The 17773-nt window shown below is 39.3% G+C and overlaps 1 protein-coding gene across 1 annotated transcript in view; it reads right to left on the bottom strand.

Annotated features, from left to right (window-relative positions):
* Nucleotides 1-1883: 1883 nt before the first annotated feature.
* Nucleotides 1884-17773, bottom strand: part of myo7ab (myosin VIIAb) — a 53041-nt gene continuing 37151 nt past the window's right edge. Inside the window, exons 27-48 of the mRNA XM_085421251.1 lie at nucleotides 17454-17580; nucleotides 16242-16361; nucleotides 14908-15081; nucleotides 14401-14628; nucleotides 13454-13624; nucleotides 13255-13372; nucleotides 13029-13155; nucleotides 11853-12022; nucleotides 11582-11772; nucleotides 9167-9291; nucleotides 8923-9080; nucleotides 8199-8352; nucleotides 7543-7698; nucleotides 7152-7257; nucleotides 6750-6863; nucleotides 5734-5821; nucleotides 5519-5625; nucleotides 5118-5303; nucleotides 4105-4221; nucleotides 3867-3950; nucleotides 3325-3444; nucleotides 1884-2844 (exon numbers count right to left, since the gene is read on the bottom strand). Of these exons, the coding sequence (XP_085277377.1) occupies nucleotides 2752-2844; nucleotides 3325-3444; nucleotides 3867-3950; nucleotides 4105-4221; nucleotides 5118-5303; nucleotides 5519-5625; nucleotides 5734-5821; nucleotides 6750-6863; nucleotides 7152-7257; nucleotides 7543-7698; nucleotides 8199-8352; nucleotides 8923-9080; nucleotides 9167-9291; nucleotides 11582-11772; nucleotides 11853-12022; nucleotides 13029-13155; nucleotides 13255-13372; nucleotides 13454-13624; nucleotides 14401-14628; nucleotides 14908-15081; nucleotides 16242-16361; nucleotides 17454-17580 (3034 nt within the window). The 3' untranslated portion in view covers nucleotides 1884-2751. The remainder of the gene's footprint in view (nucleotides 2845-3324; nucleotides 3445-3866; nucleotides 3951-4104; nucleotides 4222-5117; nucleotides 5304-5518; nucleotides 5626-5733; nucleotides 5822-6749; nucleotides 6864-7151; nucleotides 7258-7542; nucleotides 7699-8198; nucleotides 8353-8922; nucleotides 9081-9166; nucleotides 9292-11581; nucleotides 11773-11852; nucleotides 12023-13028; nucleotides 13156-13254; nucleotides 13373-13453; nucleotides 13625-14400; nucleotides 14629-14907; nucleotides 15082-16241; nucleotides 16362-17453; nucleotides 17581-17773) is intronic.

Genomic DNA, 17773 nt, shown 5'->3' with positions numbered 1-17773 from the left:
CATTAACTGAGTAGAATATACATTGTTAAGAAGCGCTAAAATATTATGGAGAAAATTTTGTTTCAGAAGTGTCACAGGTGTATGGTATGATTTTGAGTGCTTATAATTGCCTGTTACATTTCACAAACAACCATTTTAACACATTTGATTATTTAAAATGTGTATGTTAGAACCTGAATAAATACTGATAATGTATGCACACATTTTTAAATTAAACATCACAAATAAGATCATTTTTGCATTCAAATAGCTTTCTGTAAAAAGCTCAATCTTTGAGTATACCTATTTGTATTTGTAAGAGATTACTTTTAATTAAAATGTTGCAATTTATACATGATTGTAAGGATATAGCTTACAAGTAAATATCAGAATGAAAGTTAATTTACAGCTGGTACTTGCATGTCTTTGATCATGCAGGAAAAATTCTCTGGCATCTAAAATCTCATGTTGCAACCACACAGGACTCTTTGGAAAATGTTATTTATTATTTCTACAACATAAGATATGTGGTCATATGGATGAAATAATTTCTGCTTCATAAACATCATCCAGAACAAACATAACTCTGTTATGATTTACAAATTAATACTAAATTCATATATTAAAAAAGGAAGCGACAAATACGAATCATTTACCAGCTACAGTACACATGGAGACACTGAAAAAAAATCCCTACTGGATACAAAGAGTGCTTGAACTTTGTGGCACACACATGGGATGCTAACGATGAAGTAAAAGCAACATTACTCGTATTTCCTCCACATCAGTGCTATGTTCAAGTCCAGATAGTGTTCACAGGTTTGGAGATTGTTCCTGATGTGGTTGAGGTTGACTGTGAAAATTGGCAAAGTGTAACAAATCGATCAAATCAAAGAAGAAGAAAAAAGGAACACATCTGAAATGTACAATTTTTTTTTAAAAAATGTCATAACGTTGATTTAATAACCTTGGGACAACTGTAAGCATAAATAAGAACACTACCTACAAGTTAAATAAACAAAAAGAACCAGACGACTAATGTTATGGGGAGATGTTGCTTCAGATAGCCATAGTTAAAAGTCAGGGATGAATGAAGCATCACAGAATCTCTTGGGATTATAAAGATTTGGGTACAATAACGGCACAAATTAATCCATTAATTCAAAAATAATGCAGCATCATTTTGACTTGACCTGCAGTCAGTCCGGTGGGGTTCCAAAGGTTCAAGTAGAGTCATCATTGATATTTATTAGTCCTTTATTTATCTAAAAAAAATCTCATTGAGATTAAAAATCTCATTTCCGAGAGAGACCTGGCAAGTATTAAGTCTACAAACTTGTGAGTTGTGTAAATATCAGATTTCTAATGTTATTAGTCTGCCTAAAAACATATTTTTGTGATGAGGTTAGTGGCATTTTCTTTTGAGCCAACACAGACGCTCTGAGGCGGAACACCTTTTCAAATTTTGAATATGCAGATAAAAAAAGTAGCTCCAGAGAAAATTCTGCTCAGAAAAGGTTTGGAAACGCCCCTAACGTCATCAGAAAAATATTGTCATGACCAAACTAGAGATGCAGAGGTAAAATTTGGCAGTTTTTCTGTGAGAAATATCATTATTGTAGTATTATTGAAGGGTCTGTACCTTACAATATAAAGCGATTTGAGGTGAGAGTTGTTTATCTAAATGAACTGAAGTGAATTTAGGAAGTATATTACGATCCTTGAATTTTTCAATGGAAAACAGACGGTGAGACTGGGAAATTTTCTTATATTGGATCATTTTTTAAATGTCTGTGAAGGTTCTCAGTCATCCAGGTCATTGTAGTTTGAGGAGCTTGGAAAGAAAAGCATCTGGAGAAACTTAAAGTCCAGATGCTTTTCTTTCCAAGCTCCTTAGATCAGTTTCTAAAGAATGAGTCTAAATTGTATAAATGGGAGTTTGTTCATGCCTTTAGGATTCTAGTTGAACTTTTATGCCATTTTATATTCTTAATGAATTATAATCAAGAATATGATCTATAAAGTAGAAGCAATTCAAAGATCTGAAAAATAAAAACTGTTGATTTGACACAAGAAGTGTGCACGCATAAATCTCGTGCATACCTCTCTGCGTAAATATCACCAGGTCCAACATAGCAAGATTTCTTTGAGACTTTATGGAAAAGTGACCAGGATGCTTCTTCAGATTTGAAACCGGCATGTTAAGATGGAGATTAATAGGACAGAAAATGATCTAACTGCTATTTCTTTTCTAACAGAAACACTAAAAATGACTGGCTCCAGATTTTTAATGTAGTGTTTTAAGGATCGGTTCATCGATGACGCCAAACAAGACATTTAACTGTGCTCCCCTAACACAGTCAAACAAGAACAGTTGCATTCATCACTTTCAGCCTATGTAGGACCAAGTTCCTACTTAGTGACACTTTATAAATACAGGCCCAGCTGTTTCAGTGCAGATGTTAATAGTATAAAAATCTTTTTGCACACTTCAGTCAAGACATGTGAAAAGTGGTTTCATTGAAAGTTGAACGTGTCACACTTTACAGCACAGAGAATAAACGTCACTGCTAATCACTGCAATTACACAAAGTCCAGCTTCAGGAAAAAGTCATTTAAAGGCAGCGGGTGAGTTTTAAGACAGGACCGATGTTATAGTGTGAAAACATTAGAGCGTCACAGTCAGCCATTAGCGCGTTTTTTACATTCTGCCGTGTGGGTGTTTGTGTCCAGCTTCGATCAAATGGGATCAATGACTTTCCAGCCTTCTGCTCACTTGCTGTTGCCCCGGGACGTTCGCTGTTTGGTCATCGTCGTCAGCATCTGGCTGATGTAAGAGGTCAGGAGGTCGTCCATTTTGTAGCCCTGATGGATGAGAATACATTAATGATTGCTTTGTGGGATGTGCGGCTCTTTTCACTGTATAAGGATCTATTATTATTCACACAAGATCACTGATTTGATTTTCTCATAAGTTTTCCTGTGACATTAGAACTGTTACTTCACCCCTTTTCTCTGAGCTGTAATCAAGTTTGAAGTTAAAAAGAGAGCACAGGTAACCATGCAAAATCGTTTCAGACACCACACTCAAAAAAAACTTGATTACACATGAAATAAATGACTGATTCAAATGTGAACGCAAAGATTTTGCTTCCTGCAGAGCGTGTAATCTTGTTGGTGGAACACATGATAAACGAGAGAGTCTACAGAAAAGACTGACAATTAAATCTGCTGGCACGCTGCTTTCACTGCTCAGGCTGTGCATAATCACATTAAAAGCAGCTTTGTTTGGAAAGCTAAATGCTCACACTCTTTGTTTCATGTTACAAAAACTTAAGAGCTCACCAGGGACGTTTCACACAGCAGCTTGCTGCCTCGCACCAGGTTTCCAATGGTGATGTGAAAGTACGTGTTGCCGCTGCTCCAGTTGGAGATCTTGGTGAAAGGGTGAGTGATGAGGATGTCCTACAGGAAAGCCGGATAAGAGAATAATGCAGTGCTAAACTTCACATACAAACAAATATTTGCAGGTTTAAATCAAAAACTAATTGCGAAAAAAAAGTGCTTTGAGTGCTCAGATATTTAATTCAAAGGAACAGCTGCCTCAACGTGCTTTATATTGTAAGGTAAATACAATACAATAATACAGAGAGAAACTACAGTAATAGAAAAAGGCACCAACAATCAGAAAAGCCCCTATGAGCAAGGACTTGGTAACAGTGGGAAGGAAAACCTCTGTTTTAACAGGAAGAAACCTCTGGAGGAAAACAGGCTCAGGGAGGTGCATCTATCTGCTGTGACCAGTTGGGAGTGAGGGGAGGGAACAGAGTAGCAAAGTGCTCTATCAATACAGATCGATTTAAATATCAAAGATAAACGTGTTCCACCTTAGACTTGGGATCAATCAGACTGACTCCATGTTTGTTGATTGCTATCAGGAGGGTTTCTGGGTAATTAGGATCAGTTGTTTGCTGCAGAAAAAGCAAAACAGAAAAACCAAAAATGCAAAGTTTGTCCCAGTGTTGTGCAGCTTTTTTAAAAGTGAAAGTAGATAAAATAGAGCAGGAAACAGTGAATGCAGAAGTTCCAAGCTTTCATAAACTAACGAGTCTCTAGCGTCTTTACCTTGACTTCGAAGAAGGCCGAACCAAACGTGGGCCACTTGTAAATGATTTTGAGGAAGGAGAGTTTGGCTTCTTCCCGAGTCTTCCCTGAGTGCTTGTTGAACAGTGACACGATCGACTGAGACACAAAACAACAGGAAGATGAAACACTCATTCACTCTTTTTGCACACAGACTTGTAAGTGATTACCTGTAAAAGTAGCAAGCAGCTGTGGGATATGTTTTGGATTTTAATGTTTTCGAACTCCCAGAGAGCTCTGAAAACAATAAAGCCTCTTTTTGGGGTTTGGGATGACGTCAGAGAGACAAGCTGACGTGCTGCTACAGATTTAAATCTCTGCATATCGCCTGGTGATTGTCTCGAGTTCTTTTTAATCAGTACAATCAGCACACAACTTTTAGTTTGTTTCAGTTTGATAGATCATTTTAACTCATTTGAAACTTAAGTACCTACGACTGATTAAGGAACGTGTATTTAGCAGCATGGCTCAGGCCGAGACTCCTTTTTCAGGCCTCTAAAAATAACATTTTTCTGAATCCGGTGCTTCAAAGGATCCTATAAAAACACACGAGGTCGGCTCTTTTGCAATAAAAGCTCCTGCATAAAACATCTGAGTCACCTAGAAGTTTTAATGTGCGATTAAAAGTTTTTGTCTCACTAGATTTCCACGACAAGTTCAATGTAACTTTAGTGTTTTTTACTTGTTGGTTAAAACTTTAACTGCCTAGCATAGGAGCCAAAAAGCACCAATCACCAGACCTTATTTCTGGATTTTTGAACGAAAGCATGAAAACATCTTAAATATGTAACTAGAGAAAGAACTGTGATCACCGAGGAAAGGTTATGAATGAATGAACACCCGAGGATTAAATCCAAATCTGATGTTTTGAATTCTGCATCTGTGGCAACAAACTGAAGAGGAAATTATTTTTGAACATAGTCATCATTAGCCCGAGGCCATTCCTGCATCCAGACATTCAGTTTTTTACCATTTTTAAATCTGCGCGTGCTCACCCGCTTCCAGTCGTCGGGCGACAAATGTCTGATCTGGTCCTGGGGGACGAGCTCCTTCAGGATCTTGGAAATATTGTGGAAGTGGGATTTATCCTCCTCAAACTTCACCCTGTAGATCAGCGCTGCCAGCTGGTGCACCTCCTCCTTTGAGCACTTGTGGTAGCCACGCAGATACTTCGGCAGCTCCTGCAGAAAAAGACAACAGCTGGTAAGAAACCGATACCACACACAGATTTTCTTTTTTGAAGCTTTGCACAGCTGGAGGGAAGATAGAGACAGAGAGCATGATTCAGAGTTTAGTCTACACCATCCATTCTACATCAGGCAAGTTTAAAATGTTTTATCTCAACATTTAATCAAGTAAGAGTAACCAGATATACTGATACTGCAGAGGGACTAACCTGGTAGTAGTGGAAGATGGAATCAGCCATGGAGTCCTTTCCAGGAAGTGTATTAGTCCACAGCTTCTTCATGAAGAACACCTGGTAGGTCAGAGAAGGCACTACACCTGCACACAGCACAAAGGTGAAAAGACAAACTGGTAAAGAAAGAAGAATCAGCGAGAAGATCAAAGATAATCTGAGCTTCAATCTGAATCTGATCTGATGGGCTTTACCATCTTTTACATGTCTGGCTTTCTTGATCCAGTCAGTCAGGTGCCTCACAAAGTCAAAGAAGAAGTCGCCGTCAGGCACGCTGATGACCTGGAAGTAAGTGAAGGATTTAATTGTGTAAAGAAGATCCATGTTGAATGGCTTCAATGGTAGGCATGATCCCTTTTTCCTCAAAAATAAAGCTATTATTCAAAGTAAAAAGTTACGACTACATGTAAACTAATCACACGTACAGGCAAAGTCTGTACAGATGAAAGTAAAGCAAAAAAAAAATAAGTTAAATAAAAATAATTACAAGCAAACTGAGCAGTAAAGGACAACCTATGAATACCCCCCACCCAAAGAACAAACGAGTACTGAGAGCTGCAAAACCAGCGAGAGAAAAGCAAAATGACCTCAGACTGAAAACCACCTCAGAATGATTTCCAGAAACAAATCCACACCACTGAAGATGAAAACTTATCATGCAAACAAAAAACAAAATATAAACACAAAAGGAACCAGGAAGTCACGGACTAACAAGAAATCAATTAACTGATTACAGAGAGGTGGTAGAAGAACTTAAAAATCCAGAACCACTGAATAAGTAAATAACATGACTACAAACACACAAAAAGAATGATTAACAAATACAAAATAACACACAAATCAAACATCTGCAACGAGACCCAAAACAACCAAGAGAAGACTCACAATTACCACAAAACAGGAAGAGGGTCAAACCAGTGAAAATAGGATGCAACATAAAAACAAACTGACTCCAAATTAATGAAAAATGACTAAAAATGTTACTTTTTATGAATCTGAAACAACAAATTCTTGGTAGAGAACCAAAGGTCTACCAGAAATATGACAGCAGAGAGAGCAACAACTACAAACAGCACAACAGGAAAAGAAAAGTCATCAGCATAGAAACAGAAAACTATGGCTTTTTTTGTCTAATCTGTCTATTTGCTGCCCCTGAGCTGAGCTTGTAGTGAATACGTTTGTACGATCGGGCTGCGGATGAAGGCGTCACCTTGTCAGTGATCTTGACGAAGAGACTGAAGCCCTCGGAGGATTTGAGCATCAGACGTCCGGAGATGTTGTGGCAGAAGTCTTTGGCTTTCGTGCTCGACTCCACCTCAAACACCTGTGAACACAAACATAAACCAAAGTCAAGCTATAATGTATTGCTATTATGTAAAGCACTTTGGTATGCCCAAGGCTTTTAAATGTGCTCTATAAATAAAGATTGTTGTTGTTGTTGTATAAGCAGAATATTTAGTACATGTGCAGAAAAATGTGAACGATGCAAGTTCACTGTTTATTTAAAGAGGTGGCACGTCTCAAATTACAGTTTTTTCCCCTTAGTGTACAAAATGCACAGTTGTAAAATACCACATAACAATGTACTTTTTGAATGTTAGTCGTAACTGACCTCGTCTGAATCGTCAGGGAAGTAAACTTTGTGGAAGATTTGAGTCGTCTTGTGCTGGATGGCCTCCACCTCCACCAGGTGAGGAGGGTACTTCCTTGATCCGTTTCTAGCACAAAGGGCAGTGAGGATGAATAATGAATAAAATATAATAAAAAAAAAATTACTAGGGGTAAAAATTTTAATTTAAAGCAACCATTTAATCACACACTGGGGTAATATGCACTATAGTTTCTGTAACTGAGCTGTATGAACTAGCTGGAAACTAGAGGCTGCTTGCAGGTGCTTCTCAACTGAGCTAAAAAAAAAAAGTGGTGTGAGACTTAAACCTGTAAAAAGCAGTAGTGAAGAAGTTTTAACAGGCGTTAACAACAACTGTGTGCGTTTGTGTTACCGTAAGGCTTTCTGCAGCCGCTGCATGCAGTCTGGAGCCAGAGGATAGTGTTTCTTGGCTTGCAGAAACTTCTGGACGTGAGGCAGCAGGATGTTACTGGGAGGAAACAAACCAGTGCAGAGCCACAGCAGCTCCCAGCCCTTCTCCTCACTGTACCTGCACACAAACACCATGACAAGGTAAACAGTGCACAAACTGAGGGTCAGGATTTTGGCTTTGTGGCACAGGAAAGAAAGTGTCCTTTAGTGAGAAACATCTAGAAGTCAGAAATTTTCTATGCATGCTCATATTCCATCATGCTTATATCATTATTTTCTTGCTGCTACCAGGCATATTTATAAGTGTGCAGGGATTTTGTTTCTGGTGACGGTACAGCAGGCGAAAATGTTAAACACCAGTCTCTGTGTGGACAATGAATACAGTTTTGTTTGCTTGTGTGAATTTAATGAATTTCAAGTGGCAAAAAAGACTCTAAGGGTGCTGCAGAGACTGTGAAAGAACCGCTGGGGTTACCAGGAAGGTGCATGTTACAGATGTAAGAGATGCTTTGAGAGTGATCAAAGTGAACACTCACAGCTTAAACTGTGAACACTGAGCTAAAATATTGATTATAGAAGAAGAGATAGAAGAAAAGACTGTTTTTTTCTTGGACTTACTTAATGTGATTGTCTGTTAGCTGTTTGAGAATCTGGCAGAAGATTTCGTCTTTGAGCGGCTCGGCCTTCAGGGCTCCTTCGAATATCTGATCGGTGAGCTCGTTGACAGAACGCACTCGTTTGGACGGGTAGTCGCCCATATACTTCATCACAGGTGCAAACACAGTTAAGGACCATTCACATAACGACAGGCTGGTACAGGTCAGGCAGTATGGCTGACTGGAAATAACCAAGCAGCAAACTTCCTCTGATGGCCACTTGGCTGGCTCCAAAAAACAGAGTTCATCTCTATAAACTCTCATGTTAAAATTACTAACCTACCAGCATTAAAAAGCATGTTTTCTTTGTATAGAGCAGATTAAATATTACAGTTTCAATCGCTACAAAAACAGCTAAACCTTTGCTAGCGATGGAGCAGTCAAGACCAGCTTATGATTCCCATCAAAATCACAAACAACAGTGAGTAACTTTCATGGGGGGTTTGGTCGACAGGCGTAACTGCAGGCTTGGATGCCTGTAACATCCATTCTTACCAGTAGCAGTTTATAAAGAAACAAAATTAATATTTATCAGAACTGAACTGAGCCCTTCACAACACCTCCACTTTCTCATATGGTCCCTTGGGAAAGTTAATTACCTGCTCTGATGTAACAAAAGCACCAGAGGAAAAACGCAAACGAGAAAGCCAAACATATGATCAATCACGCCCTCTCCTAAAGGATATCTATGAAGGCAAGGCAGGCCTCCTGGGAGAGCTCGTCGTGAGCCAGGACTTTCTTCAATAGAGGCTGTTTGAGAGGCTCGCGGGTGCAGCTCCACAGACGCTCCTTCCCTCGAGCTTTCGAGATCACCACCCTGCTCAGAGTACTCTTTGGAGGAGGCCTGAAGAACAGTGGTTCGAAGAAACTTTCACACATTTTTTTTAACATCATTTGTACTTAAAACAGCCTCACATTAGACTTAGTTACCTGAAGTAGTCGTAGGAAAACTCCTCCAGAGTGTAGGCCTTAGATTTATCCTCTTGGTCCGAAAGGTTAATCTGGGACAAACCGATAGACTCGCGCCTCTGATCAGGAGTCATGGTGACGAGAGCCTGAGAGACAGTAAAACAGGAGGAAGATTGGATTTTTTTCGCATTTGACCCTTCCAACTGGTTAATTCAGCAAAGTACATCAACATATTTCAGAGCATTTTCTAGGAAGAAAAAATTCTTTTGGGAAGTTAATTTTCCTTTTAATGAGCAGCCAATACCTGGAGTTCAACAACCACATCTCTGTCAAAACCTTCCTTTCAGAATCCATGAGTTTTTTGCTTTTAGTGTGTGGTTAAAGCACTTTTTTCAGTTACAGTATACCAAGCAGAAAACTAGTGATGTGCTTTTGATGATAATACAATGTGCAAATTCAATATTTCTGTAATATTTTAGTGTTTGACACTTTGTAGACAGCCATTAAACACACAGCTGGCTGCACAGAGAGACTAGCATATATTTATTTTTGTGTTTTTTGTTAATTGGGAGAAAAACTGCTAAAAAAAAAATGGTGGACAGCTAATAGCTAACAATTGGAGAGACAGCAGCTGCTCACATGGTGCTTTAATCAGGTTGTTTTCACACGTGTTGAAAATATATGTGCAGTGAGGATTTTTTGTGTGTAAATTTTAATTAGTAGATGACTGGCAGTTTGGTTGACATTAATTTAAAAAAAAATAGCAAAGCTGGAGTGTTGACAGGTCAGATCAGCATTTACACAGTTTAACCGTCATGGTCATTTTTATTTTAAAGGATTTGTTTGACAGCACTCATTGCATTGGCCAATACTTACAATAGGAAACTTCAAGTAACTTCAAGAGAATTTCAGGTTTACACAAGTTGGGAAGGCCTCTTGGAGCCATTCCTGAACAACTGCAGTTTCCAAAACCATCAGTTCACATAATTGTATGTAGGTACAAGTAGGGCTGGGCTATATAATACCGTTCACAGTAATACCGGTATCATGTTGGGCAACGATAAGAAAATAAAATATCGCAATAGAATATGGGTAAAACGTGCATGTGCAGTGCCTTTGTTTTCATACGCACATGCCGGAAAAAGCATGGCGGCAACGGAGAATAAGAAGGGCGAAAGCAGATTGTTGAATGAAACGGATGAACCAGAATTGGTTTGTAAAAATGCTGCAACTTCACAACAAAGCACTATTTTTGGTAGAGTATGCAAGCGGGCCGTCGTTATTACCGTGTTGTTTGGAAAATACGGCACACTTAAAATAAATCCTTTGATTTTTCTGAAAGTCGACAGAGCCCCTTATAATCCCGTGTGCCTTATGTATGAATTCTGGTTGTGTTTACTGACCTCAAAACGATTTTATGTCGTACATGGCGCTCGTAAATCTGTCAAATGTTTTAGTACGACTTTGCTAAGCTACGAAGCCGCACCGCTTGATGGATTGTTGGAGCATTACGGCTACTGTAGGCAAGAGCCTCGTGGAGTGATACGTACTGTGCTTCAACATAATATTACCGTATTGTCTATATAACCTCTTTTTAAGTTTTGTGGATATTATACATGGTTATCCTGAGGATATGTCGGCCAATTTCCACTGGAAATGCCTTTTGGTTAAACTGTCAGCAAGGAATTTGCATTTGCACTGTTAAATTTTTATATAACTTTAATGCACATAAAAAACAGCTGTTTGTTTAAGTGAAACTACATTGTTGGGTTTTTTTGCACTAATAAAAGTTGTGGAGTTGTAAAGTATTTTGTCTAGTGTCAATTATATCGTCAGTTATGTCGTTATCGCAAATTTTCTAATGCATATCGTGATAAATGCTTTTGGTCATATCGCCCTGCTCTAGGTCCAAGTTATTCGGATATGTAACCATGTTGCCAAGTTCTAGAAGAAGACCCAAACTGTCACCCTCAAAAATGAGAGAAAACCGGTCATGATGTTCAGGAACAATCCAGGAACCACCAAGGTTCAACCTGTTTCTATGTGTTAGCCATGCGACAGAGTGGCAGCATGGCTGTGTACCTTGCTTCTCGCCCTAAGACAGCTGGGAGAGGCCCCAGCGCCCCCGGGGCCCTAAATTGGATATGTGGAAGAGAATGGATGGATGGATTGAGAAAGTACCAAACATTAAAGAAGCCCCTGACACCTTCAAGCCTGACAGAAATTTGCTGCTGCACACATGGATAATTCAAATGCCTTAGCTACAATAACCAGGTATATCTACACACTGTTGCACAGGGACATCCTGAAATCACTTACACTGGAAGAACTGGTTAGACTTCTAGTTCTGTCCTGTAAAAACAACCTGCTGGATTAAAAAAAAAAACATTCCAGCAGAATCTGGAAGACAGAGATTATTTTTCTGACTGCACTCACCACTATATCATACTGTGGTCGGGTGATAGTAGGTAGCACATAGACACAGTCAGCAGGGAAGTCCCCTCTCTGTTTGGTTCTGTCATTGACGCCGTGTGCCCAGCCAGAGTTCATCACATGCTCTCCGTCATGTTCGTCCAAGATGATCAGATCTCCTTTAGCAAAACTCAGGAAGTTGGAATCTACCCCTACTGCCGGGGAGATGACAAACAGATTGACCATTCTGCTCCTAAAAACACCTTTTTATTTCTAATTCATCAGTGAATCTCACGTGGGTTCAGGCAGTCTAGCAGGCCCACCACATATTTGGACCTCTTCCTTAGACCCTCGAGGAAGGAGACCACCAGGTCGCGGATGTCCTCTGCATTGTTGGAGGTGAACGTATACTCGTCTCCTTTGATGGTGGCCAGAGTGAAGCTCTGTCCCTGGAGTTTACCCCCTCTGCAAAGTTAAACTTTGCTTTAACCATGATAGTTCAAAATATGGACAAGATGCAATTCTGACAAGCAGAAGATCCCTAAAAACTTAAAAATGATAAAAATATATTTATTAAGTAATGCTTACAATCATTTGTATCAGCACAGAAGTGAAGAAAGTCTTGTTTGAAATTAAACGTTATGTATGTAAATATTTTTTTAACGTATTAAAGAAGTATTAAAGAATGATACCATCTCTGATTATCTTGGTTGCATCCAAAATAGTGTGGCTTGAGAATTAGCAAAACTGAATTTAGCTAGCTAGGTTGAGGAGCAAACCCTGTTTATTCTGGCTAATGTTAGCTAAAATATAGCATGCCTGCTAGCATGTGCTAGTATTCAGTGATTTGAGTCCCCATGACAGAACTGATTGAACACCTTGAATTTTCCACATCTTGTTTTGGGATGAAATAAAACAGATTTAATTTAGATGATGCTTGAATGTCATTTTAAACCAGATATGACAAATCAGAAACCCTTCTTATACTTCAGGCTTACATAGCTTACATGGCTAGCAACTTGTCAATCACAAGCTAGACCTACTCCAATTCATACTATGACCTATTCTCCCATTTTATCTAAATGGGATGTTTACAAAATACACATCATGCTCTGTTCAACCAGAGGTGAAAGCAACGATTAAGACCATGAACTCATCAGGGAAGGTTTTTCTGAGGTCATAAAGCAACACAAGAGAGCCATTAGGCTGTTTTCTTATAGACTCTACATAATCAGATTTCTTCAGCTTCAGATTTAGAAGTTGTTGTGGGAAGACGCCATTAATAACCAAGATTTTCCTGATGTTAAGACAAACAAATCGATTGTTTGTTTGTAGAGAACCTTTAAGGTCAATATAAATGCCAAGAAACCAGCAGCAATTAATTCACTTATTAACTTTGTACAACTCAAATATACTTTGTACTTTATTTTGGTTGCCTGTCATTTGGTGCATTTGTGGCTGTTTGTCATACCTGCTGCTGGACACAGCCATGATCTCTGGGAAAGAGAGCTCGAGAAGGACCTGCTCCTGTTCATCCACAAAGTAAACGCCTGTCCAGTTCACCGCTACGATAACGTCATTCTTGGGCAGGCTAGGCCCTGTGAGCAGATGTGGTCACATCCATTAAAAAATATCCACAACCACTGATGGGAACAAAGCATTTAGTAGTTTAGAAAGAGGTACAGTGTTTTACCAACCAGAGAATTTGAAGGCCTCGTAGAAGCGTGAGAAGAGTAAAGGCCACTTTAAACGAGCAAAATCCACCACATCCTCCTTCACCTTCTGCGTGTTTACCCTCCTTTTCATTTGTACTCCCTGCACAGTGAGCTCTAGTTAGATTCTCCCAGAAAACAGCACAAAATTAAGACTGGTTTTCATCACTTGACCAGAAGGTACCTTTTTATGGGCGCTGATGATGAGCTGAACCCACTTCTCTGCAGTCTTAGTGGAGGTGATTTCTCTGTCGGGGATGTAGGACGGAATGAGGCTGAGCAGACGATCCTGGAGGACCTCGGAGCCGTAATCCACGTAGTACTGCTGAGAGGCCAGTTCTGCCAAGTCCTCCTCCTTCAAGACAGACACAGGGTGAAGGAATGGTCAGGAGAAAGCAAGCCCAACACCTGAAACCTGCCATCAACTCTTCTTTCAAGTAGATAAGATCATATCAGGAGAACCAGATGGGCTGATCAATATACAGTACTGTGCAAAAGTCTAGAGCTACCCCTCCATTCTGTATATTTTGTAAATACGAAGTAGTTGTCTGTTACTCTGCATTGGCCCTGCAGAAGACTGGTGCCCTATCCGGCACTGGATGACGACCCTACGATCGGATAATAAAACTGGAAGAACAAAGAAGGATGAGTAGATCAAAAAGCTGCAAAACTAGCTCAAGCTCTTCTGTCACGGCAGCCCTCTGCATGTCCCCCATCCTCTTTGTCTTCAGTCTGGCAGCTCCATCCTTTGTCCAATATCCACTATCCCTCCTCTGTACATGTCCAGACCATCTCAGTCTTGTCTCGCTGATACACTCAAGGCCTTGTCTTATATTGTTATAACAAAATGCAAACCTTGAGGCTTTAAAGTGCAAATTCCAGAAACCAGGGGGTGATACTACTGTCGTTACAACCGTACATTACATAATGGTGTTTATAAAGTGCTTTTCTACTCTATTTAAATGCTTAGAAACCTTTCTTACTACAAGACTCATTCTCCCATTCAAGTGGGTTTAATGTAATATTCACACAGTCATACTCCAGTGGATCCATATGGGGCGAACTCAACGTTCAGTATCTCACCCTCTTTCACACAAAGCATGCAGAGTTGCACACAGCTCAGAGGCTCACCCTCTCACAGCGGTACTCTCCGAATTTCACCCCCCGGACGATCTGCTGATAAATGAGGTTTGTGGCAACGTAGTCCTCGGCAGGGTTGTGCCAGGGGCTGAAGATCTCCTTCCTGAAGAACAGCCTCCAGGGAGCATTCCTCTCCTGGGCGCCCTGCTCCTTTGCGTACTGCTCACACTGCGAGATGGCGTCCATGACGTGATCGTTACCGCTGCCCAAAGACGACACCTGATGAACACATACTTGCAGTTAAATAACTCCATGACATCTGAACAAACTGACTAAATGTTTTCATTTTAAAAAATATTGTTTATTTAAATTTAGTTTCAGTTGGTTCCAAGTATTAGTTTGATCATTTCACTTAAGTTTGTCTTCCGTGTTAGATTTAGGAAATTCATAATACACAGGTGCAGACGTCCCAGATGAGCACCAAAGCACGTTTTCTGACAAACGTCTTAGTTATAGTTAACTGTTACAACCTCGCTGTCAGTAGAGCCTGTGTTTTACCTTGTCAAACAGAGCTATGTACAGCGAGAAGCCAAAGCGATCTTTCAGGTTGATTTTGTCCGCCAGTGCGTTGCACAGCTCGCTGGCTGTGGTAGCCGAATCTGCGAGGAGTGTCTTTGTGGTGCCGTCCATGAATGTCACGGGGAGCATGATGGGCTTCTTAGACTTTGTGGCCTGGAGGGAAAAACAATGAGACTCATGTTCAGACAGGCAACAGTTAAGATGTCCTACAGCTGTGCAGCATTGTGGTGTTATAGGCTCACTTCAAAATATAAATATTACAACCTCTACCATCCAACCACCTGTAAAAAAACCCCCATTATTGATATTAAAGATAATTAACCTGTAGAAAACCACAAAAAGAAGAGATGAAAAAGTATACAAAGTATAAAAATTCAAATTTAATTTCAGTTTTTGATCAGTCATTACAGATTTAAATTTTTTGTTGAGGTCTTTAATTTGTGATGTTTGATTGTGGTTATTTTGTTTTGTAATTATTGGTTTTGTGTGGAATAAATAAACTTTTATCCTTTATTTTTGATGTCTGCCTCATTGTGGTTACTGAAGAGGAGAAAGAGCGAGCTGCCTCCTGAGAAACACGAGTCAGAAACTGACAAAGAAGGTCAGAAGGTTGCTGCTACAGTCCTCTTGATCCAAACTTTGATAAATAAATTTAAAATTAAAGAAGGACCAATGGCTTCTTCCGGATCACACGAGTTGATGTTTTAATGAGAATTTAAGAGAGAATAAATATAGTAAAGAACACTGAATTTTAATAAACTAGCTACATTTAGCTGTTTTTTGTAAAGTTTTACAGTTTACGGTAATTTGATGTAAAACATCGTCAGGCTTTCTAGATGTTTCTTCATGTATGTAATGTAACATTTTAAACACCTGAAAAACAGTATAAAAACTATCTTAAAATCATCTCCGTTTTCAAACCAAAGTATGAAAACCAGTGGAATGATATGAAAATATTTATTATAATAAGCTCTCAGTTATTTTCAGCTAATTCTAGTTTCTAATATTTAATGCTGATATTTATTACAGTTATATAGTTATAGATGTATTTCAACAAACAGTTATTATTTAATACAGATTTTAGCTAAACTGGACACTCCCTCAGCACACAGTGAGCTTTGTAACTGTTACTCAGTGATAACAGTGACAGCATTAGCTACATGCTTTGCAAATTCCTAAAAACCACAAACAGAACAACAAACGCTGATAATCCCATCAATTTACTGTTGCAAATGCTTCCAGTTAAAAGATGAGACACTTGACAAACTGGATTCACTGGACTTGACGACACAGAGCAGAAAGATTTTTGGCACCTGCAGTTCCAACCAAGACGGTGGCTGCATCCGAGTGCGGTTGACAAACGTCCTCCTCAACCTCTCCTCGCAGTAGGGAGCATAACCCGGAGGACCGTTTTTCAAAAATGTCCGTAGATACTGATAAAAGAGCAGAGAGAAGAGAAATATTCATCGTATTACTGACATAAAGGCCGTTTACAGCCCTGAGCAGTTTAAAGGTTAAAGGTGTGACATACCAAAGGCATACCAAAGGCACTGACACACAGCATTATATTTATTCTGTTTACATAAATGAAATCAAACTCATAACTCAATTTTACTAAAATCAGTCAGGAAAAAAAGTTAATTAAAAGTTTCTAAAGCTAAACGTGATTTTCAGATGTAATATTTTGTTTTGAGTCAGACCAGAAAACTTTTGCTATGTTTTTTTTAAAAATGAATTCTTGCAATGATCAAACTGCAGATGAAATCTTTGAGATTCTCCCTTTGACTACTTTATTTTAAGCTTTTACTTCTTTGAGGACTTAAACTGATTTTCAGCCATCAGACCTGCTGATGGTGATGGTGGAGACGGACAGACTACTGTTTACTGACTGAATGCGAGTGGATCGAGTTATAGATCTGTCCCATCTGCTCTCCTGGACTGAAATCCACTGCCGGAAAACAAAAGATTATATCTTTGTTCGTAGTGTATATGACTTTATCTTTTACACATGTCTGCTTTGGATTAGCTGGCTGACCAACATTAGTAAAAAGGAAGAAACATTGTTAGGTGGCTGATTAGAAACATCAGCCACATTTGAAACCCGGTCGTGTTTTTTTTTTTGTAAATTTCTGTTGACATGCTTATTTATTGCAGTTTACCATTATTTCTTTATTTTATGGTCAAATTTAAATCATCTGTAATATATTATTATTAAATGAATTTTCTTTTTGTTCCTGACCTTTCATGTGCAGTACAATTACATGGATGAAAATAATGGTACTGCAGGCGGCATAGGGCCGAAACAGTGAGTACCACAAAACACTTTAAACAGGCAGTGGTGGGCAAATATCAGTAACGTGAAGATACAAGTGAAAAACTGAGCGTGTAAAAGTGCAAAAATGGTGACACTGCAGTTACAATTGTGGTTATTTTTTTCCCATTTCAGTTTTTAAATGAGTTGCAATTTTCACCAGTTAACCGTGAGGTTTTATCATCAAGTTTCCCATCAGAAATACGTTTCTTACTTTGACGAACTTCTCGGAGGGGGCGAAGCAGCCCACGCAGAGGGACAGCAGGATCCATCCGCGGGCGTGGCTGCTTTTGGACGGGTTCTGGCTGAGCTGCTTGCAGATCTGACAATAGATCTCGTCTCTGAGGCAGAGGACAACATTCAACAAACAGATCAGAGGCCTTCTTCAATACACGAGACAGTCACCACAGCTAAATCAAATTAGACCCCATTTAAAAAAACTTTCCAAAGAGGATTGCGCAGCATCTGGATGTAGGGACTGTGTTCCTGCAGCGAGGTGATCTATCGCCAAATATTCCATACAGAACATACTCC

Source organism: Rhamphochromis longiceps, linkage group LG10, assembly GCF_057381845.1.
Source record: "Rhamphochromis longiceps isolate RC_006_pf linkage group LG10, R_longiceps_female_GT1.1, whole genome shotgun sequence".
Classification (NCBI taxonomy): Eukaryota; Metazoa; Chordata; class Actinopteri; order Cichliformes; family Cichlidae; genus Rhamphochromis; species Rhamphochromis longiceps.
Note: the sequence above shows the minus strand (reverse complement) of the source record. Positions and strands in the feature narration are given on the sequence as shown.